The 17,146-nt window shown below is 49.8% G+C and overlaps 1 protein-coding gene across 1 annotated transcript in view; it reads right to left on the bottom strand.

Annotated features, from left to right (window-relative positions):
* LOC123760680 (deoxynucleoside triphosphate triphosphohydrolase SAMHD1-like) overlaps nucleotides 1–17,146 on the bottom strand; it is a 277,020-nt gene that overhangs the window by 93,734 nt on the left and 166,140 nt on the right. Inside the window, exons 6-7 of the mRNA XM_069328381.1 lie at nucleotides 9,289–9,369; nucleotides 9,020–9,204 (exon numbers count right to left, since the gene is read on the bottom strand). Of these exons, the coding sequence (XP_069184482.1) occupies nucleotides 9,020–9,204; nucleotides 9,289–9,369 (266 nt within the window). The remainder of the gene's footprint in view (nucleotides 1–9,019; nucleotides 9,205–9,288; nucleotides 9,370–17,146) is intronic.

Raw genomic sequence — 17,146 nt, forward strand, 5'->3', positions numbered from 1 at the left:
TGACAGGTGGCAATAATGGGGACCACACAGGTAGCTACTCTGGGGACCACACAGGGACCACACAAGAACCACTCAGGAGGTTACACTGTGGACCACACAGGGACCACAGAAGGACCTGACAGGTGGCAATAATGGGGACCACACAGGTAGCTACTCTGGGGACCACACAGGGACCACACAGGGCACCACACAGGGGCCACACAGGGGCCACACAGGGGCCACACAGGGACCACACAGGGCACCACACAGGGCACCACACAGGGCACCACACAGGGCACCACACAGGGGCCACACAGGGGCCACACAGGGGCCACACAGGGACCACACAGGGACCACACAGGGACCACACAGGGCACCACACAGGGACCACACAGGGACCACACAGGGACCACACAGGGGCCACACAGGGACCACACAGGGGCCACACAGGGACCACACAGGGACCACACAGGGCACCACACAGGGGCCACACAGGGGCTCACAGGGCACCACACAGGGACCACACAGGGACCACACAGGGACCACACAGGGCACCACACAGGGACCACACAGGGACCACACAGGGACCACACAGGGGCCACACAGGGACCACACAGGGGCCACACAGGGACCACACAGGGACCACACAGGGGCCACACAGGGGCTCACAGGGCACCACACAGGGGCCACACAGGGACCACACAGGGACCACACAGGGGCCACACAGGGCACCACACAGGGGCCACACAGGGGCCACACAGGGGTCACACAGGGGCCACACAGGGACCACACAGGGACCACACAGTTGGCTACACTTTGGACCACACAGGTGGCAACACTGGGGGCCACACAGGAGACCATACCGTTGGCTACACTGTGGACCACACTGGTGCTACACTGGAGACCACACAGAAATTACACAAGGATTACAAAGGGACCACACAGGTGGCTACACTGGGGACCACACAGGTGGTTACACAGGTGGTTACACAGGTGGCTACACTTGGGACCACACAGGTGGCTATACAGGGGACCACACAGGGACCACAAAGGTGACTTTACTTTGGACCACACAGGGCACCACACAGGGACCACACAGGGGCCACACAGGGACCACACAGGGGCCACACAGGGACCACACAGGGACCACACAGGGGCCACACAGGGGCCACACAGGGACCACACAGGGGCCACACAGGGGCCACACAGGGACCACACAGGGACCACACAGAGGCCACACAGGGACCACACAGGGACCACACAGGGACCACACAGGGGCCACACAGGGGCCACACATGGACCACACAGGGACCACACAGGGGCCACACAGGGACCACACAGGGGCCACACAGGGACCACACAGGGACCACACAGGGGCCACACAGGGCACCACACAGGGACCACACAGGGGCATCACAGGGGCATCACAGGGATCACACAGGGACCACACAGGGACCACACAGGGGCCACACAGGGCACCACACAGGGGCCACACAGGGGCCACACAGGGGCCACACAGGGGCCACACAGGGCACCACACAGGGGCCACACAGGGACCACACAGGGCCCACACAGGGCACCACACAGGGTACCACACAGGAACCATACAAGGAATACACACGGACCACACAGGTGGCTACACAGGGGACCACACAGCTGGCTACATTGGGGACCACACAGGTGGCTACACTGGGACCACACATGGAATACACAGGGTTCACACAGGTGGCTACTCTGGGGACCACAAAGGAACCACACAGAGACCACACAGGGACCACATAGGGACCACACAGGGACCACACAAGAACCACTCAGGAGGTTACACTGTGGACCACACAGGGACCACAGAAGGACCTGACAGGTGACAATAATGGGGACCACACAGGTAGCTACTCTGGGGACCACACAGGGGACGCACAGGTGGCTATACTGGGGACCAAACAAGGTGCCACACAGGGACCTCACAGGGACCACACAGGTGGCAATAAAGGGGACCACACGGGGGGCCACACAGGGACTATACAGGGACCACAGGGACCATAATGGGACCACACAGGGACCACAGGTAGCAATAATGGGGACCACACAGGGGACACACATGTGGCTACACCTGGAACCACACAGGGGACACACATGTGGCTACACCGGGAACCACACAGGGACCCCATAGGTGGCTACACCGGGTACCACAAAGAAGACCACACAGGGACCACAAAGAAGACCACACAGGGACCACACAGAGACCACACAGGGGTCACACAGGTGGCTACACAGGAGACCACACAGGTAGCTACACTGGAGACCACACAGGGGACCAAATAGAGACCACATAGCGGCCACACGGGGGACCACATAGGTGGCTACACTGGGGACCACACAGGGACCTCACGGGGACAACACAGGGACCTCACAGGGACCACACAGAGACCATACAGGGACCATACAGGGGCCTCCCACACAGGTGGCTACACTGGGGACCACACAGGGGCCACACAGGTGGCTACTGTGGGAACCACACAGGGATCACACAGGTGGCTACAATGAGGACCACTCAGGGAACATACAGGGGAACACACAGGGACAACTCAGGTGGCTACACTTGACACCACACAGGTGTCACACAGGTGTCTACACTGGGGCTCACAGGGCACCACACAGGGACCACACAGGGGCCACACAGGGACCACACAGGGGCCACACAGGGACCACACAGGGACCACACAGGGGCCACACAGGGCACCACACAGGGGCCACACAGGGGCCACACAGGGGTCACACAGGGGCCACACAGGGACCACACAGGGACCACACAGTTGGCTACACTTTGGACCACACAGGTGGCAACACTGGGGGCCACACAGGAGACCATACCGTTGGCTACACTGTGGACCACACTGGTGCTACACTGGAGACCACACAGAAATTACACAAGGATTACAAAGGGACCACACAGGTGGCTACACTGGGGACCACACAGGTGGTTACACAGGTGGTTACACAGGTGGCTACACTTGGGACCACACAGGTGGCTATACAGGGGACCACACAGGGACCACAAAGGTGACTTTACTTTGGACCACACAGGGCACCACACAGGGACCACACAGGGGCCACACAGGGACCACACAGGGGCCACACAGGGGCCACACAGGGACCACACAGGGGCCACACAGGGGCCACACAGGGACCACACAGGGCACCACACAGGGGCCACACAGGGGCCACACAGGGACCACACAGAGGCCACACAGGGACCACACAGGGACCACACAGGGGCCACACAGGGGCCACACAGGGGCCACACAGGGGCCACACATGGACCACACAGGGGCCACACAGGGGCCACACAGGGACCACACAGGGACCACACAGGGACCACACAGGGGCCACACAGGGCACCACACAGGGACCACACAGGGGCATCACAGGGACCACACAGGGACCACACAGGGACCACACAGGGACCACACAGGGGCCACACAGGGCACCACACAGGGACCACACAGGGGCCACACAGGGGCCACACAGGGACCACACAGGGCACCACACAGGGGCCACACAGGGCCCACACAGGGCACCACACAGGGACCACACAGGGTCCACACAGGAACCATACAAGGAATACACACGGACCACACAGGTGGCTACACAGGGGACCACACAGCTGGCTACATTGGGGACCACACAGGTGGCTACACTGGGACCACACATGGAATACACAGGGTTCACACAGGTGGCTACTCTGGGGACCACAAAGGAACCACACAGGGACCACATAGGGACCACACAGGGACCACACAAGAACCACTCAGGAGGTTACACTGTGGACCACACAGGGACCACAGAAGGACCTGACAGGTGACAATAATGGGGACCACACAGGTAGCTACTCTGGGGACCACACAGGGGACGCACAGGTGGCTATACTGGGGACCAAACAAGGTGCCACACAGGGACCTCACAGGGACCACACAGGTGGCAATAAAGGGGACCACACGGGGGGCCACACAGGGACTATACAGGGACCACAGGGACCATAATGGGACCACACAGGGACCACACAGGGACCACAGGTAGCAATAATGGGGACCACACAGGGGACACACATGTGGCTACACCTGGAACCACACAGGGGACACACATGTGGCTACACCGGGAACCACACAGGGACCCCATAGGTGGCTACACCGGGAACCACACAGGGACCCCATAGGTGGCTTCACCGGGTACCACAAAGAAGACCACACAGGGACCACAAAGAAGACCACACAGGGACCACACAGAGACCACACAGGGGTCACACAGGTGGCTACACAGGAGACCACACAGGTAGCTACACTGGAGACCACACAGGGGACCAAATAGAGACCACATAGCGGCCACACGGGGGACCACATAGGTGGCTACACTGGGGACCACACAGGGACCTCACGGGGACAACACAGGGACCTCACAGGGACCACACAGAGACCATACAGGGACCATACAGGGGCCTCCCACACAGGTGGCTACACTGGGGACCACACAGGGGCCACACAGGTGGCTACTGTGGGAACCACACAGGTGGCTACAATGAGGACCACTCAGGGAACATACAGGGGAACACACAGGGACAACTCAGGTGGCTACACTTGACACCACACAGGTGTCACACAGGTGTCTACACTGGGGACTACACAGGTGACTATGCTGCACCAGTTCTGTGCACTTACTCCCAAAGCGATATGAAAAGGCTTGAAAGCATTCAAAATGAAGCCATGACAATTATTCTTGGAGTTCGAAGAAATGCCAAAACGTCTAATCTACGAGAGGAGTTGTCCCTCTCCAGTGTTAAAAGCAGAATTAAGGAGCTGAATGCTAAGCTTGCAATTAGGATAGCCAGAGACCCCCATTACAGTGATATTGTTAAGAAAAAACTGAGTTCTGTGCTACTTTCAGGGGGAAACAGGAGAAGCAAAAAATGGCATCACAGATCAGTCTGCTACCTCGAAGACCTTCACATGCTTTTGCAAGCCCGTGAGCTCCTGCCTCCTCCCTTCCTCCCTGAGAGGTTACCTCCCTGGGAGGATGACTCATGCAAGATTATCATCAATGAAATGGAAACGAAAAAATCCAACATGTTACCACAAGAAATGAGGCACAAGTATCTCGAGGAAATTTATAAAGAAGCCGGAGATGAACTAGATCAAATCTACACTGACGGGTCATCTAATCCTGTCAGTGGAAGGGCTGGTGCAGCACACACGATAATCAAGGATAATACTTTCCAACGCAGAAATGAAGAAAAAGCGTGTATTGAGAACTATGCCTCTTCAATGCAAGCAGAGATAACTGCCATTGTTAGGCGTTAAGGTTTCTTGAACGGAACTCTAATGGTGCAGTGATTTGCACTGATTCAAAAGCAGCACTGCAAAGCCTAAGTAAAAATCGAGCAGAAAATCTTGCAATAGTCGCTGAAATTAGGAGAGCTGTATGAGTATTTACCAATGAAGGAAGAGTCATCAAGTTTCTGTGGATCCCCTCCCATGTTGGAATATGTGGAAATGAACGAGCAGATGTGCTGGCTGCTGAAGGCGCTGAAGGAGATCATATTGAATACTTCATACCCAAGACTACTACAAATTAGAGGTATTGTCAGGCAACATCACCGTGACAAGGTAACTGAGGAAAGGAGGATAGTAGTATAAACCAGTGAATCTGTACGATGGTACAACATGGTTGCAGCTGGCAATCCCAATCATTATGGACGAATAAGAGGAGTACGCGGGAGAGAATCAGTAATAGCGAGAATCCGTCTGGGATACAAATATCCATGGAGATACGGAATGGAAACGACTGAACACTTGAACACTAACTACGTGAATGTGAACACCTGAGAGACATTAGAAATATGTGTAGAATAATGAACCCCACATTGTTTGAGTTAGGAAAACACTATTTGTCAAATATTGATACTGTTCTTAAAAGATTCTCCCATTTTGCACCCGCAAGATAACGTAAGCTTTTAAGGGTTAACAAATGTTAATCTTCTTGTTTGAAGAGCTATTCACTTGAGACAATTAAGCAAGTCCCAGCTGTGTCTGGGTGCAAGTGACAGGATGAACAACCCAGCGGGTTTTCTTTCTTTTGGGGAGTGTTGTACATGCTGCTATGGCGGTGTGTCCACTCACAAGATGAGTGGCGCTGCCCAATAAACTCGTCCCTCGGGGCAAAATTAAAATTAAGTGGATACACAGGGACCACACATATGGCTAATCTGGGAACCACTCAGGGACCACACAGGTTGCTTCACTGGGGACCACACAGGTAGCTACACTTGGTGCCACACTGGGGCCATACAAGGGCCACACAGGTGGCTGTACTGGGAACTACACAGGGGCCACACAGGTGGCTACACTGGGGACCACACAGGGATTACACAGGGACCACACAGGTTGTTACACAGGAGACCACACAGGGGACCACATAGGTGGCTACACTGGGGACCACACAGGTGGCTACACTGGGGACCACACAGGGACCACACAGGTGGCTACACTGGGGACCACACAGGGACCACACAGGTGGCTACACTGGGGACCACACAGGAGACCACACTGGGGACCACACAGGAAACACACAGGTGGCTACACTGGAGACCACACAGAGACCACAGCAACGTGTCGGCCGGGTACAGCTAGTCTATTTAAATAAAAATGTAAATGTTTGTTTGTTCATAATCGCTAATCTCCGAAAGTTCTTCACCGATTGCTTTGAAATTTTTACACAACGTTCCATTCGCATTCGGGCAGGTTTTTATATGCATACTATACAGATGTCACGTCAGACGGGGAAAAAACATGATTTTTTAAAAAACTGCGTTTTTCATGTGTTTTTCATATGAGGGAACTCTTCAAAACCTCTTTACCGATTGCTTTGAAATTTTGACACAACGTTGCATTCGAATAGGCGAATGTTTTTATATACCTACTATATTCATACCTCACCTGTGACAGGAAAAAAACATTTTTTTTAAACAGCACCATCTGTTGGACGTAAGAGCAACACACGCTGTAATCTCCGAAAGTTCTTCACCAATTGCTTTGAAATTTTGACACAACGTTCCATTTGAATACACGCATGTTTCTATATACCTACTACATTTTTATATACCTACTACGTTTTTATATACCTGGAGCCGGCCGGCCGAGCGGACAGCACACTGGACACATGATCCTGTGGTCCCTGGTTCGATCCCGGGCGCTGGCAAGAAATGATTGGCAGAGTTTCTTTCACTCTATGCCCCTGTTACCTAGCAGTAAATAGGTTCCTGGGAGTTAGCTGTCAGGGGCTGCTTCCTAGGGGTGGAGGCCTGGTCGAGGACCAGGCCGCAGGGACACTAAAGCCCCGAAATCAACTCAAGATAACCTCAAGATACATAGATGTCACACCTGTGACACGTAAAAACATGCTTTTTTAAAAAAACAGAGGACTGTTGCACGTAATAGCAACACACACATTATACTAAATATGTTACGATTCCATTTCAGTGTTTCCGACTGCATTGATAAATTGAATTTTCATAGACTACAATTTATTTTCATTTTGATTTAATTATTTTGTGTGACATTGCGTTAGAATTGAGCTGTGTTGTTTACCATATCGTTCATTTCGTAAGTATAAGTATAGATGCCACACCTGTGACAGGTAAAAACATTCCCTTTTTAAGAAACAACACCATCTGTTGCACGTAAGAGCAACTCACACTATCCTAAATATGTCACGATTCCATTTCAATGTTTCCGATTGCATTGACAAATTTTATTTTCAAAGATTTTGATTTTTTTCATTTTGATTTAATTATTTTGTGTGACATTGCATTGGAATTGAGCTGTGTTGTTTACCATAACGTTCATTTCGTGAGTATAGTTTATTTTTTATTTTTTTTACTGTTTTTATTTCATTTTTTAACTGTTTTTCTTATATCTCAACGATGGGAACATCATCAGATCATTTGATGTTCCCTATTTTCTGATGGGAACATAAGATCATTTGGGAATGTATTGAACGAGGGAGAATGATGGGGAGGACGAGGGGATGGGAGTGGGGGATGGTGGGTAGGACGAGGGGACAGGGGGAGGGTAATGGTGGGTACGAGGGGGCAGGGGAATAAAGAATGGTGGGGAGAACAAGGGGACAGGGGAGTGGGGGATGGTGGGGAGAATGAGGGGATGGGGGAGAGGGGAAATGGAAGGGTGGACGAGGGGGACAAGGGAGTGGGGAATGATTGGGAGGACTAGGAGACAGGGGTGTGGGGAATGGTTGGGAGGACGAGTGAACGTCGGAGGGGGGAATGGTGTGGAGGACTGGGAGAAGGGGGAAGGTTGCTGTGGCTCAGCAATGCACATGCGTTGCTGAGCCACAGCAACGAGTGGGCGGGTACAGCTAGTTGCAATAATAAGAATACACAGGGTTCACACAGTGGTTACACAGGAATACATGTGAACACAGAGGCTACTTGGCAGGATACACAGGGGGCTACACTTGGATCACATAGGGCTAAACATGGACCATACAGTGGCACACAGAAGCTACACATCAACCATTCAATGACCACACTGGAACTACACAACGGGCTACACAGGCGGTATACAGGGATGCACAGAGGGGTATATAAGAAGTATGGAGGGGCGAGACAGGATACACACGGGTTATATAGGGATATACAGGGACCACAGAGGATTTACACATGGAAGGTAACTAATTTTTCACTGAAAAGTTTAAGTGGAAAACTTAGTTTTACTAATATTCATAAATATTTTAATATTCAAGTTAAGAGAAGGTGTTATCAGATCCTCGCCCATAACCGAAGTTGAAAAAATATAAACATTCCTTGCAGATCTGGAGTTAAGCCTACCGTCTTTACTAAGCCTACCCTTGAAATATTCACAAGGTATTCACGCATCAGGGCTTCAAAATTGTTACCCCACACATGTATTTTGACTCATAATAGAGCGAAGGGGATATGTAAGAACTATTGGATATGAAAAAAAAAACTTACATTTGTTCTATGACCTTGACAGTGTGGTGTTGGTAGGCCTTCTTGTGGAGGAGTGCGCGAGTGTGGAACATCTCGTAGAGGGTGTCGGCGTCCTTGTCCCGGTAGCAGATCTCAATGGTCTTCTCATCTCTGGTGACCTCCATCGCTCTGCACGAGTCCAGCAGACGCTCGTATTCGAACGTTACCTGAGTCACAGTCATGTCATTATGAAATTGTTAGGGCCTTATCATGCTAAAAAGGAATTATCATATATTTTAGATGGAACTCACCTTGAGTCCCAGGCTGTGAGAGTCCCGCAAGTAGTAGTCCCACTTGTCTACATCAACTTCCGTGCGCTTGTTGCTCACAATCTGAATGGAAATGTTTGAAACGTTTGATTTTAGTTTGAAACATTACAATGTTGCAACTTGCAACATTACAGACTACTTTGAATGCAACGTTGCATCAAGCATCAAGCATTAGGGATAAGTGTGAACGACAGGTTGTAGCAGGGGAGCAGGAGGGCTTGCTGTTGAGGGAGAAAAGAAGAGTTTGGTGGGAGAAGAGTAAGTGGTTCTGGGATAAGTGAAGTACTTTAGGAAGAACTAAATTATTAAGCTGTCGTATTTTGGGCGTAGTAAAGGACCTGCCAGTCTAATTACATGAGCTGGTGCACATGCACCGTGTGCATGTGCATGTTCTCACCTGCCTGTGTTTAGGTTGCGTGTGAGATGAAAAGATCCATTAGATGTACAGTAATTATCATTTTCTCACCATCCAACCACAGACTTGCATAGTCACCTAAATATCGTAACCTAACCTATCTTATCCCTCATAACTAATCGAGTAGTATGTGGAGTATATTTAGCATGCGTTGAGCGGTTTTACTAAGCAGGGAAGGGCGGGGATGGGGATATGTGCCCTTATGTCAATGTCTGGGGGATGAGCCGTTGACAGCTCCTGGTTGTCCTTTCAAAACCAGCCACTAGCTCGGTGGTTACCTTACCTTACCTATATGAATATGTGTCATAAAGTTTCTTGCTATCGTCTTAAGATCATTTTGTAATCTTCGTAGATAAAGAAGAGTGTAATGCGGGTCCATAGTGTATCACAGAGAGCTTTTAAAAATTGTGATCTCGTCCGCAGAGAGATGATGAAAGGTATAACACTCACCCTGTACCTGCACCATTCTCGCCGGTCATCCATCTCTCTCACTGTCAGCACTCTGGATACTTCTCGTATTTTTTGTGAAAGGAATAGCGAGCTATCATTATAAAGCAAATATTTATCTAACAGGGAGATAAAGAGAATAAATATATTTCACTGATCAGATATTCCTTAATGCCAGCACACGCCAGTGTCATCGCCACAACCAACGTGTTTAGCAGACCAAAAAAGAAAAACAAGTAGAGAAGGCAGGAAGGAGAGGCAGATACTGGTAGTAGAGAGATACTCATCTGTTTCCTGAATACTTCAACCACCCATACACCATTCTCAAAAATTTTCTGTGCAGTTTGTACAATTCATTCACTCAAGGAATGCACATCTACCTTTTAAAACACACACACACACACACACACACACACACACACACACACACACACACACACACACACACACACACACACACACACACACACACACACACACACAGTGGGGAAATGGAATGCACTTCAGGAACAGGTTGTGGAAGCAAATACTATTCATAATTTTAAAACCAGGTATGATAGGGAAATGGGACAGGAGTCATTGCTGTAAACAACCGATGCTCGAAAGGCGGGATCCAAGAGTCAATGCTCGATCCTGCAAGCACATATAGGTGAGTACATATAGGTGAGTACACACACACACACACACACACACACACACACACAGTCAGGGAAGAAAGGATTAACACCTTTTGAGGAAAGAGCCAAGCCCCTACTATACCCCACCTCCTCTCTTACCCCCATCTGAGCTGACCTGACCTGACTTCACCTGGTCGCCACCACCGCCCCCCCCCCCACCCCCCAGTCCCCTGCATCCCCCTTACACATACTCTCCCCCTCTCTCTCCTCTCTCTCTCTCTCCCACTTTCTCCTCTCTCTCCCACTCTCTCTCTCTCTCTCTCTCTCTCTCTCTCTCTCTCTCTCTCTCTCTCTCTCTCTCTCTCTCTCTCTCTCTATCTCTCTCTCTCTCTTTATCTCTCTCTCTCTCTCTCTCTCTCTCTCTCTCTCTCTCTCTCTCTCTCTCTCTCTCTCTCTCTCTCTCTCTCTCTCTCTCTCTCTCTCTCTCTCTTTCTCTCTCTCTCTCTCTCTCTCTCTCTCCCTCTCTCTCCCTCCCTCTCTCTCTCCCCCACTCCACTCTGCCCTTCTGATGTATCCTATCACGGCACAACTTGGAACAGCGTCAAGCATGACAGCCAGAAGCAACAGGGGAACAAGGAAAAGCTCAGGCAACGAAATGAAGGAAATGTACGCTCAGTTTCTGGAGAACATCAAGAGTGAGATGCAGGAAATGAAGAATGAAATAAGCAACCTAAAAAGAGAGCTGACAGCAGCAAAGGAGGAGATTAGAGCCCTCAAAGAGAACAGTATCGATGCTGAGACTCAGATAACCACCCAGGGAGAAGGTGGTAATAGTACTTTGGAAGAGAATGCCACATTAAAAGCAACATTTGCAGAAATGCTAAAAAAAACAACTCTGAAGTAATGTCTGCAGTGATGGAGGTAGCCATGAAAGCAGCCACCTCACAGGAAGCGGCACGCTCCACTAGCCAGCTGCTGGAAAGGAAAGAGCAGTGGTAGCTGTAGGGATTAACGAGCAGGAAGGCTCTAATAGGAAAGAGTGGAATGATAAGGACAAAGCGGCAGTGAATGAAATACTGAAGGCACTAGACATGGAAGGGCCTGAGCATAGCATTGAGAAGGTGTTCAGGTTAGGCTGGTACAAAAAAGACCGAGACCGTGTGTTAAAGATAGTGTTCGCAAACGAGAACACAAAGGACACGATTCTAACAAAGAAAAGCCACCTGCAACATGTGAGGGAATTCAAAAAAGTATTCCTCCAGAGGGACATGACGAGGGAGGAGAGGGCCATGGCGGCAGAAGCAAGGAAGAAGCGCAGGGCGAGAGGGGAAAACCAGGAAACCACAGCTCCCAACACATCACCCCCAGAGGCGAGGGGGGAACCCACAACCAGCTACCCAATAACACCAGTGGGGAGGGCAACCCCACCACCCTCCTCTGCATAGAAAACCTCCCTTTCCTTCCTGTCCTCCCGCCCCGTTCACCCCATACCCTCCCTGTCCTTCCCCCTTCACTTGACCCCCCACCCCTCATCCCAGTATCCTCTGCAACCCTGGTATCCACCTCACAAATCCTCACACCCATGGCACAGCTTCCTCCACCAGCAGAACATTCACCAAGGAGGAGATTTGAGAAGGGACAGAAGAAAGTGAGCCTCAAGGCAATGAACACTAACATAGACGGTATTACAAATAAAGCAAATGAACTTGGAGAATGGGTACTAGAGGAAAACCCAGACATATTAGCTCTCACAGAAACAAAGCTGACGAAAACAATAACAAATGCAGTGTTCCCACAGGACTATTATGTTATGAGGAAAGAGAGAGAAGGAAGAGGTGGGGGTGGTGTAGCTCTGCTGGTAAGAAAAGGCTGGGATTTTGAGGAGTTGGTTGTTCAGGGATGTGAAGGTTTCAGTGACTACATAATAGGAACAATAACAACTGGAGGGCAAAAAATTATAGTCGTAGTCATATATAATCCGCCACAAAATGATAGAAGACCCAGACAGGAATATGATAGAAACAATATGGCCACTATTAACATAATGGAGAGAGCAGCTTCTGTTGCTAGCAGGAATGGATCTGGACTACTAATCATGGGAGATTTCAACCATGGGAAGATAGATTGGGAGAACAGAGACCCGCATGGAGGACCAGAAACATGGAGAGCTAAGCTGCTGGATGTGGCAACAAGAAACTTTCTAAGCCAGCACATCAAGGATCCAACAAGAATGAGAGGAGAGGTTCAACCAGCAATGCTTGATCTGATATTTACCCTAAATGAGTGGGATATAAGGGAAGTCAAGATGGAAGCGCCCTTGGGAATGAGTGATCACAGTGTATTGAACTTTGAGTACCTGGTAGAGCTAGGAATTATCCCCCCCCAAAAAAGAACTAGGAAACAAAAGGCTGGCATACCGAAAGGGAAATTATGAGGAGATGAGAAGCTTCCTAAGGGAAATACCTTGGGACACAGACCTCAGAGCTAAGACGGTACAAGATATGATGGACTATGTCACCCAAAAGTGTCAGGAGGCAGTAAGCAGATACATCCCGGCCCAAAAGGAAAAATCCGAGAAGCAAAAGAAGAATTTATGGTATAATAGGGCATGTATGGAAGCAAAGGTACTGAACAAAAGGGCGTGGAGGAACTTCGGAATAACAGAACACCAGAAAGCAGAGAGAGATACCAGAGAACCAGGAATGAGTACGTCAGGGTGAGAAGAGAAGCAGAGAAAAGTTATGAAAATGATATAGCAAACAAAGCCAAGACCGAACCAAAGCTACTCCACAGTCACATCAGAAGGAAAACAACAGTGAAAGAACAGGTAGTGAAACTTAGAACAGGCGAGGACAGGTATACAGAGAATGACAAAGAGGTGTGTGATGAACTCAACAAGAGGTTCCAAGAGGTCTTCACAACAGAACAAGGTAAGGTCACTGTGCTAGGAGAAAGGGAAGTAAACCAGGCGGCCTTGGAAGAGTTTGAAATTACGAGAGAGGAGGTCAAGAGACACCTGCTGGACCTGGATGTTAGAAAGGCTGTTGGTCCAGACGGGATCTCGCCATGGGTACTGAAAGAGTGTGCAGAGGCACTTTGCTTGCCACTCTCCATAGTGTATAGTAGGTCACTGGAGATGGGAGACCTGCCAGAAATATGGAAGACGGCGAATGTGGTCCCAGTATACAACAAGGGCGACAGGCAAGAGGCACTGAACTACAGGCCAGTGTCCTTAACTTGTATACCATGCAAGGTGATGGAGAAGATCATGAGAAAAAACCTGGTAGCACATCTGGAGAGAAGGGACTTCGTGACAAATCGACAACATGGGTTCAGGGAGGGTAAATCTTGCCTGACTGGCTTAATAGAATTCTATGACCAGGTAACACAGATTAAACAAGAAAGAGAGGGCTGGGCGGACTGCATTTTCTTGGATTGTTGTAAAGCCTTTGACACAGTACCGCATAAGAGGCTGGTACATAAGCTGGAGAGACAGGCAGGTGTAGCTGGTAAGGTGCTCCAGTGGATAAGGGAGTACCTAAGCAATAGGAAGCAGAGAGTTACGGTGAGGGGTGAGACCTCCGATTGGCGTGAAGTCACCAGTGGAGTCCCACAGGGCTCTGTACTCGGTCCTATCTTGTTTCTGATATATGTAAATGATCTCCCGGAGGGTATAGATTCATTTCTCTCAATGTTTGCGGACGATGCCAAAATTATGAGAAGGATTAAGACAGAAGAGGACTGTTTGAGGCTTCAAGAAGACCTAGACAAACTGCAGGAATGGTCGAACAAGTGGTTGTTAGAGTTTAACCCAACCAAATGTAATATAATGAAGATAGGTGCAGGGAGCAGGAGGCCAAATACGAGGTATTATCTGGGAGAGGAAATTCTTCAGGAGTCAGAGAAAGAAAAAGACTTGGGAGTTGATATCACGCCAGACCTGTCTCATGCAGCACATATCAAGAGGATAACATCAGCGGCATATGCCAGGCTGGCCAACATACGAACGGCATTCAGAAATTTGTGTAAAGAATCATTCAGAACTTTGTATACCACATATGTCAGGCCAATCCTGGAGTATGCAGCCCCAGCATGGAGTCCATATCTAGTCAAGGATAAGAATAAACTGGAAAAGGTTCAAAGATTTGCCACCAGAGTAGTACCCGAGCTGAGAGGTACGAGCTACGAGAAGAGACTGCGGGAATTAAACCTCACTTCGCTGGAAGACAGAAGAGTTAGGGGGGACATGATCACCACATTCAAGATTCTCAAGGGAATTGATATTGTAGATAAAGACAGGCTATTTAACACAAGGGGCACACACACAAAGGGACACAGGTGGAAACTGAGCGCCCAAATGAGCCACAGAGATATTAGAAAGAACTTTTTTAGTGTCAGAGTGGTTGACAAATGGAATGCATTAGGAAGTGATGTGGTGGAGGCTGACTCCATACACAGTTTCAAGTGCAGATATGATAGAGCCCAATAGGCTCAGAAATCTGTACACCTGTTGATTGACGGTTGAGAGGCGGGACCAAAGAGCCAGAGCTCAACCCCCAAGCACAACTAGGTGAGTACACACACACACACACACACACACACACACACACACTACCACATACACACACACACTACCACATACACACACACACACACACACACACACACACACACACACACACACACACACACACACACACACACACACACACACACACACACATACAAACACACACACACACACACACACACACACACACACACACACACACACACACACACACACACACACACACACACACACGCACACATGGTGGAGGACCAGGCCTCCACCCCCCAGAAAGCAGCCCGTGACAGCTGACTAACACCCCAGGTACCTATTTTACTGCAAGGTAAAGCTAGGGGCATAGGGTGAAAGAAACTCTGCCCATTGTTTCTCGCCGGCGCCTGGGATCGAACCCGGGACCACAGGATCACAAGTCCAGTGTGCTGTCCGCTCGGCCGACCGGCTCCGATACACACACTCTCCCCCTCTCTCTCTCACCCCTACTCACTCTCTCCCCCCCCTCTCTCACCTTCTCTCTCTCACCCCTCCTTACTCTCTCCCCTCTCTCCCTCTCCCTCTCACACTCTCTCTCTCTCACTCACACTCTCTCTCTCTCTCTCTCTCTCTCTCTCTCTCTCTCTCTCTCTCTCTCTCTCTCTCTCTATCTCTATCTCTATCTCTATCTCTCTCTCTATCTTTCTCTCTTTATCCCTCTCTCTTTATCTCTCTCTCTCTCTCTCTCTCTCTCTCTCTCTCTCTCTCTCTCTCTCTCTCTCTCTCTCTCTCTCTCTCTCTCTCTCTCTCTCTCTCTCTCTCGCACCCCACTCTGCCCTGCTGACAAATCCTATCACAGCACAACTAGGAACAGGGGCAAGCATGACAGCCAGAGGTACCAGGGGAACAGGTAAAAGTCCAGGTGACGAAATAAAGGAAATGTTCGCCTAGTTTCTGGAGGACATCAAGAGTGAGATGCAGGAAATGATGCAGGAAATGAAGAATGAAATAAGCAACCTAAAAAGAGAGATGATCGCAGCAAAGGAGGAGATTAGAGCCCTCAAAGAGAATAGTATCGATGCTGAGACTCAGATAACCACCCAGGAAGAAGGTGGTAATAGTATTCTGGAAGAGCCACAATAAAAGCACCATTTGCAGAAATGCTAAAAAAAACTACTCTGAAGTAATGTATGCAGTGATGGAGGTAGCCATGAAAGCAGCCGCTTCACAGGAAGTGGCACACACCACTAGTCAGCTGCTGGAAAGGAATAGATCAGTGGTAGCTGTGGGTATTAAAGAGCAGGAAGGCTCTAATAAGAATGAGTGGAATGATAAGGACAAAGTGGGAGTGAATGAAATACTGAAGACACTAGACATGGAAGAGGAGAGCATAGCATTGAGAAGGTTTTCAGGCTAGGCTGGTACAAAAAAAGACCGAGACTGTGTGTTAAAGATAATGTTTGCAAACAAGAACACAAATGATTCTAACAAAGAAAAGCCACTTACAACATGTGGGAGAATTCAAAAAAGTATTCCTCCAGAGGGACATGATGAGGGAGGAGAGGGCCATGGCAGCAGAAGCAAGGAAGAAGCGCAGGACGAGAGGGGAAAACCAGGAAATCACAGCTCCCAACACAACATCCCCAGAGGCGAGGGGGGAACCCACAACCAGCTACCCAGTAACACCAGCAGGGAGGGCAACCCCACCACCTTCCTCTGCTTAGAAAACCCCCCTGCCCCAAACCCTCCCTGCCCCCCACTCAAATACTCAGCCAAATCTCTGTCCAACCACACCCAATCCCCACCCTTCTACTCCTCCCC

This window comes from Procambarus clarkii, chromosome 21 (genome assembly GCF_040958095.1).
Source record: "Procambarus clarkii isolate CNS0578487 chromosome 21, FALCON_Pclarkii_2.0, whole genome shotgun sequence".
Taxonomy (NCBI): Eukaryota; Metazoa; Arthropoda; class Malacostraca; order Decapoda; family Cambaridae; genus Procambarus; species Procambarus clarkii.